General features: G+C 43.6%; 1 protein-coding gene across 1 annotated transcript; it reads left to right on the top strand.

The window, feature by feature from the left end:
- The first annotated feature begins 370 nt into the window (after positions 1 to 370).
- On the top strand, positions 371 to 5,678 carry LOC147634239 (pentatricopeptide repeat-containing protein At3g03580-like). Its single transcript, XM_086805358.1, has 4 exons — positions 371 to 600; positions 679 to 749; positions 1,005 to 1,064; positions 1,174 to 5,678. Exons 1-4 carry the CDS (start codon positions 426 to 428, stop codon positions 4,672 to 4,674), a joined length of 3,807 nt encoding a protein of 1,268 aa, XP_086661484.1. The 5' UTR covers positions 371 to 425; the 3' UTR covers positions 4,675 to 5,678.
- Positions 5,679 to 6,202: the final 524 nt, after the last annotated feature.

Genomic DNA, 6,202 nt, shown 5'->3' with positions numbered 1-6,202 from the left:
TGGCCCTCCCGCCGCCACATGTCAAAACCAGAAAAAAAAACCTTTCTAAGGTTTTCAGCTTACACCTATACTAAGGTTCAAGTCCCCTCCCACCCTCTCACTAATTAATTAATAGCAAAAAAGAATTTGGAACTCATATTTTGAGAGAACGACAAGAAGTAACATAAATTGTGAAAAAAAAGGGGCATTGATTCTCCTAAAGCCCTCATTTTGAAGGGTGATCCAGCCATTCAAAAATCATCCTTGCATGCTTTCATATTTACTTTTCCACTTCAGATGTGCCCAAAATATTTTTTGGGTATCATTTACTAATTACTTCAAGTAAATATATTTTATATTTAATTTATTAACAAATGACATGCCTCTAACTGAAAAGCACATAGAATAAATTCATAGCAATGTGCAAGAAGCCATTCTCATAGTTGATGGCCATGTTAACATCTTCGCAAATTCCCACCCGGGACGGAGCGCTACTCCCAGCGGATGTTTTACAAAACTTCAAGCATGGGCTCACCCATCATGAAGAGAAAGGCTTCTGCAATCAAAAAATGGAGGATGCACCATCTTTTTTGCCCACTCAAACGAGGATTGCAACAGGAGGTGAGGTTTCATGTAACCCTAAAAATCAGACGCCCAATTCTGAGCCAGTACATATATGAAACTCAACCTTTCCTGCAGATACGACAGCAGAGATATGGCAGAAGTACTGGGCAAACCCCCCACAGCCAAGCTACAACTTGACCAACAAGGTATCTCATGATACTTAATGCCATCACAGTTTACATATTTAATCACCATCATAGCTAACACATTAAAGCATGGCTATCCATAGTTAATTTCCATTAAAGATAATATGTTTAAGCATGATTATCCAGATTTAATTACCTTAGGATCCATTATGATTCACGATAAACCATAATTGGATGCTTTTCTCCACTGCACTCTCTGTGTTAATGGTTTTGGCTAATCTTACAGCACTTTTTTATGCTGAATTTTTGAGGCAGATTTCAAGCTTCGTGCCCTTAATGGAAAGCATGACAAACCAAGCTATTTTTGAGGCTGGGGTTAGTGCAACTTACCTTCAAGATTTGTCAGTGCAGAGCGAGATTGGCCTACGTTATTTTTGAAATTTTAGCAGCAATATTGATGATGTTGCTTCTTGTGGTGGCATAGGTTTGCAGTCAAGAATTTGCTTTTGGGTCTCAACACAACCCTGATGATACGGTCTACTCATGGAGGGACGAGGCAAACAATGGCAATGTCTCTACTTCTGGTGAAGATTTTAATGAATTATGTGGCCCTAAAGGGCTTATTTCTATTTCCCCCGGTGTGTTGGCAGATGGTTTCGATAGAATCTGTGATGACATGGGTCTACATATGTCTATTGAGGTTATACACTCCATTGATGAGGTCAAGAGTCTTGTGCCTACTGACAGTTTTGTTCGTCTTCTAGAGCAATGCATGAGAGAGAGAGATTTAGCAGCGGGACGAAAGGTGCATTGCCTTATTGTAAGGTCTGGATTAGAAGCAGATGCTCTCATGGGCAACCATCTGATCCGCTTGTTTGCGTTTTTTGAGCACTTGTTGGAAGCAAACCAGGTGCTTAGCAAGTTGTCCCAACCTAATGTGTTTTCATGGAGTACAATCATTTTAGCCCATACCAAGGTTGGAGAAAATAAGCAGGCGCTTGAATTATATCATCAAATGCAGCTTCGGGATGTGGAACCAGATGGACATGTTTTTGTTGCGGTGCTGAAGGCATGCTCGGGCATAGTGGCTTCAAACCAGGGCATGTGGGTCCATGGGCACATCATCATACATGGGCTGGAGTCCGACATGTTTGTCGCCAGCACTCTTATCGATATGTATGCAAAATGCAACAGCCTTGACCATTCGCAGAATGTGTTCGATAGATTGCCCAAGCGAAATGTTCTGGTGTGGAGCATGTTGATCTCAAGCTATGCGAACCATGACCATAATCGAAAGGCTTTTCAACTATTCAATGAAATGCAATCAGAGGGCATGGAACCAGATCACCTCACATATGTTTGCATGCTTAAGACGTGCTCTAGAATAGCTGCTTTAGAGCAGGGCAGGCAGATATTCAGTTACATTGTGGGATGCGGCTTGGAATCTGATGTATTTATCGGGAGTACCATGATTGATATGTTCGCCAAATGTGGGTGCCCAGACGATGGGTACGTTTTGTTTGACCGATTGCCCAATAGAGATGTCGTCACGTGGAACTCATTAATGTCAGGGTATTTGCAGCATGGAAGGTGTCTAAAGGTCCTTCAAATTTTTTATCATATGCAAAATGAATGTATGAAACCCAATTCTGTCACGTTTGTATGCATTCTTAAGGCATGCTCAAGTTTAGCAGCCTTACAGCAGGGCATACGAATACATGACCAAGTCATTGAAAGTGGGTTTGAGTCAGATTTATGTGTTGGCAATACTCTTGTTGACATGTATGTCAAATGTGGGAGCTTTGAGGATGCCCATGTGGTGTTTGATAGATTACCTAAGCTTGATACTATCTCATGGAGCGTGCTGGTTGCAGGATATACAGACTCAGGGAATGGCGAGAAGGCTCTTCAGGTTTATCTACAACTGCAACAGAATAGCATAGAACCGGATGTCAGCATATTGATCTCTGTCCTAAAAGCATGTGCCAATCTAGAAACTGTAGAGCAAGGCAAGGTGATTCACACCAATGTTCTAAAAGTTGGTTTGGAATCTGAAGTCTCTGTCTGCAATGCTCTTATTGACATGTATGCAAAATCTGGCAGCGTGGAGGATGCACACAGAGTGTTTGATGGTTTGCCTGAAAGAGATGTTGTGACATGGACTGCTCTGATTGATGGATATGCCCAACATGACCAGGGTCAGGAGGCTCTTCAAATTTATAAGAAAATGCAAGAGGAGGGCACAAAGCCAGATTCCACCACATTTGTTTGTGTTTTGAAATCTTGTTCCAGTGCAACAGCATCTATAGAACAGGGAAGGCAGGTACATGCTGACATTATAGAAAGTGGCCTAGAATCAAATGTATATGTCAGCAGTACCCTTGTTGACATGTACACCAAATGTGGGACTCTTGAGGATGCGGGTTCAGTGCTCAATAGATTACCAAAGGGAAACACTGTCACATGGAATGCATTTTTAGCAGGGTGTGGCCTGCACGGGAAGGGTGAGGAGGCTCTTGGTTTGTTTCAGAAAATGCAACAAGAGGAAATAATGCCTGACTCAATCACATTCATTAGTGTCCTTAAAGCATGCGCTAACATATTAACTCTGGAGCAGGGCAGGCAAATCCATGCATGCATCATAGATAATGGGTTTGGGTCAGATGACTATGTGGGCAGCACCCTTATAGACATGTATTTTGAGTGCGGATGTGTGGACAGTGCACGCACAGTATTTGATGGGTTCTCAACAAAAAATGTGGTGGCATGGAATACCATGTTTGGAGGATATGCCAAGCATGATCTTGGGCAAGTGGCTCTCCAGCTATTCCAGCAGATGCTGCTGGAGGGTATGGAGCCAGACCTGGTCACTTTCGTTTGCATCCTAAAAGCATGTGCGAACATGGCAGCCCTAGAGCAGGGCAGGCAAATACATTGCCACATCATCTCACAGGGCTTTGAGTCGGATGTTGTTGTCAGCTGTGCACTTCTTACCATGTATGCTAAATGTGGAAGTCATGAGGACGGAAGCACGCTGTTCAACAGACTGCCCAAGCATAATGTGGCAACATGGAACATGATGATTGGAGGATACTCTCAGCATATCGGTTCTTCATTGGCTTTACAGTATTATGATGATCTGCAAAGGATTGGTTTGAAGCCAAACTATGTAACGTTCATCCATCTCATTGTGGCATTCAATCGAATGGGATTGCCAGACTGTGGCTGCTTACACTTCAAAAAAATGAGGGATGTATATGGGATTACACCAAGGTTGGAACACCACAATGCAATGGTTGACCTTCTTGGTCATGCAGGACGCTTAGATCAGGCACACGACTTGCTGGAAATGATTCCTTTTGAAAACAATCTAATAGGGTGGACATCTCTGCTGAATTCTTGTAGAAAGTATGGTAATGCAAACCTAGGGAAGCAGTGCTTTGATCGCATCGTGGCGTTAGATGATAGCAATGCTGCAGGTTATGCACTTCTGTCAAAGCTTTACACACATGCAGGCATGTGGGATGATGCAGAAAGAGTAGATCAACTGCGGAAAAGTATCAATGGCTGGAAGAAGCCAGCCAAGGCATTCATTGAAGTTGACAAGAGAGTGCATCAGTTCATTGTGGGAGACAAAACACATCCAAAAAGTGGTGATATCTATGCAAAGCTTAAAGCATTGAGTGTACAGTCAAGAGAGAGGGGATATAAGCCACAATCAGATGTAGTGCCAGATTTCTCAGTATATGTGGACAAGGACAATGCTTCGTGCGGACATTGTGAAAAGCTGGCGATAGCCTTTGGACTTACCTGTACTGCCCAAGGCACAACTATCCGAGTGGCAAAAAATTTAAGAATGTGTGCTGACTGCCACGTGGCTACCAAAACAATCTCCCAGATTGAGATGCGAGAGATTTTTGTGACCGATGCTTCACGCTTGCATCACTTTAAAGACGGGGAGTGCTCCTGTACAGACTGCTTTTGATAATATCAGGCCACTTAAACATATGTCCCAAATTCACTGACAGACGGGGGGCTGGACGGGGTAGATCCCCTATTGAAAGACAACAGGCGCTCGTGATGGGGCCAGATGGGGCCAGCTCCTTGGGCGTGGCCTATATGTGTGAACACCCTCATCGAATCTGGAAGATCAGAGGCAAGCATACAGTGCAATCCACATTGACATGATTAAGGTCAAGTGATGACAACACAAAGGTCCAAGCTTGTGAGCTCTCAAAGCAATGGTGAGGCAAGTGCTTGAGGTTGGCTGCTGGGGAATGCAATGTACTTGCCGGAGGCAGAAAACATGATCCAAGTGCTTGAGGCTGGCTGCTGGGGAATGCAGTGTACTTGCTGGAGGTAGAAAACAGGATCCAAGTTCTTAAGGGGAGAACATTCACTCATGAAGCACATGTTTTTACTTGCTCAGAGTACAAAACACAAAAAATGTTGGGAAGGTTGACCAGCATTTTTGTGTGATGCATCTCTGCACCTGCAGGCAAGGTTTTACTAGAATGTGTTCTTTACAGATCTTTGCACTGGAGGCTAAAGTTGTTGCAGTAGCAACATTCAACCTAACTGCAGACCTTGATCTTATGGTAGCAGGAAGCCAAGATAAATGCAGGTTAGCAGGTAGCCAGCCAAATGCAGAAACAACTATCTGTGAGTAGTTAAAACAAAGTCAGGCTACATTAGTCAGCTTCATGTGGCAGGTCACCAAGGCAAGTTGGGGTAAGAAGTCAGCATGATTTCGATAATGCGTTTGGATCTGTTCCTGAGTCCTTATAAGCCTTAGCTTACTCAGTATATGAAATGCTTGCACAGCTCCAGTAGCATGCAAGCAAAGGTCAATTTTGAATATGGAGGTTTGGGTTTGGATTTACCTTGCAACCCTAACCCTCACAGCTAGAGACACGACCCATGATCAAAGGTCGTGGATGTATAATATTGTTTGCACTTTCGTAACTCAAAAAGATGGTTAACTCAGCACACTTCTGAGAGAATCTTCATCCATCTACGCAACCTCATATGCACCATAGTATATGAAAGCACATGTTTGAAAGGCCTTTGGTGTTATGCATATGGGAAATGCCCGGAGATGGAATTTGTCCCTTGCATTATTCGTCTGGAACATTCCCACTAACGACCCATATAGTTTTGGATGGGATTGAAAGTTGCTTAAGGCTGTAAACAATATTGACTGCTAGTACTGGTTGTGGATGGCTGTCAAGACTTGAATCAACACAACTGCCATAACCCCCATTCGGGAGTGACACGACTCCTTGACACACCATCTGTTTGTACTGAGGGGACCCATAGATTTCAAATCGCCATCTGGACCAACACTCTGGATCTCCAGAGGCCATCAAAGAGACAATCCAAGAACGGCAAAGCCCGTATCATGTCAATCGAGCAACAGTGGTTGGTCCCAGATCAGCTGGTCCTAGCCCAAGGCTACTACAAGGGTAACACGCATATATGGCTACCAAAGAATGCCGTATGCCCTTGCCTCG

The sequence above is a fragment of the Cibotium barometz genome, chromosome 11, assembly GCF_041138505.1.
Source record: "Cibotium barometz isolate CiBa-2024 chromosome 11, ASM4113850v1, whole genome shotgun sequence".
In the NCBI taxonomy this organism is placed as follows: domain Eukaryota; kingdom Viridiplantae; phylum Streptophyta; class Polypodiopsida; order Cyatheales; family Cibotiaceae; genus Cibotium; species Cibotium barometz.
The sequence above is the reverse complement of the archived record's forward strand: the minus strand, read 5'-3'. Positions and strand labels throughout refer to the sequence as shown.

Excerpts from the sequence above, each read along its gene's own strand:
- LOC147634239 (XM_086805358.1), top strand. The coding sequence starts at position 426 with ATGGCCATGTTAACATCTTCGCAAATTCCCACCCGGGACGGAGCGCTA. Across the intron at positions 750-1,004 it reads GCTACAACTTGACCAACAAG|ATTTCAAGCTTCGTGCCCTT; the intron begins GTATCTCATGAT and ends TTTTTGAGGCAG. Across the intron at positions 1,065-1,173 it reads AAGCTATTTTTGAGGCTGGG|GTTTGCAGTCAAGAATTTGC; the intron begins GTTAGTGCAACT and ends GTGGTGGCATAG.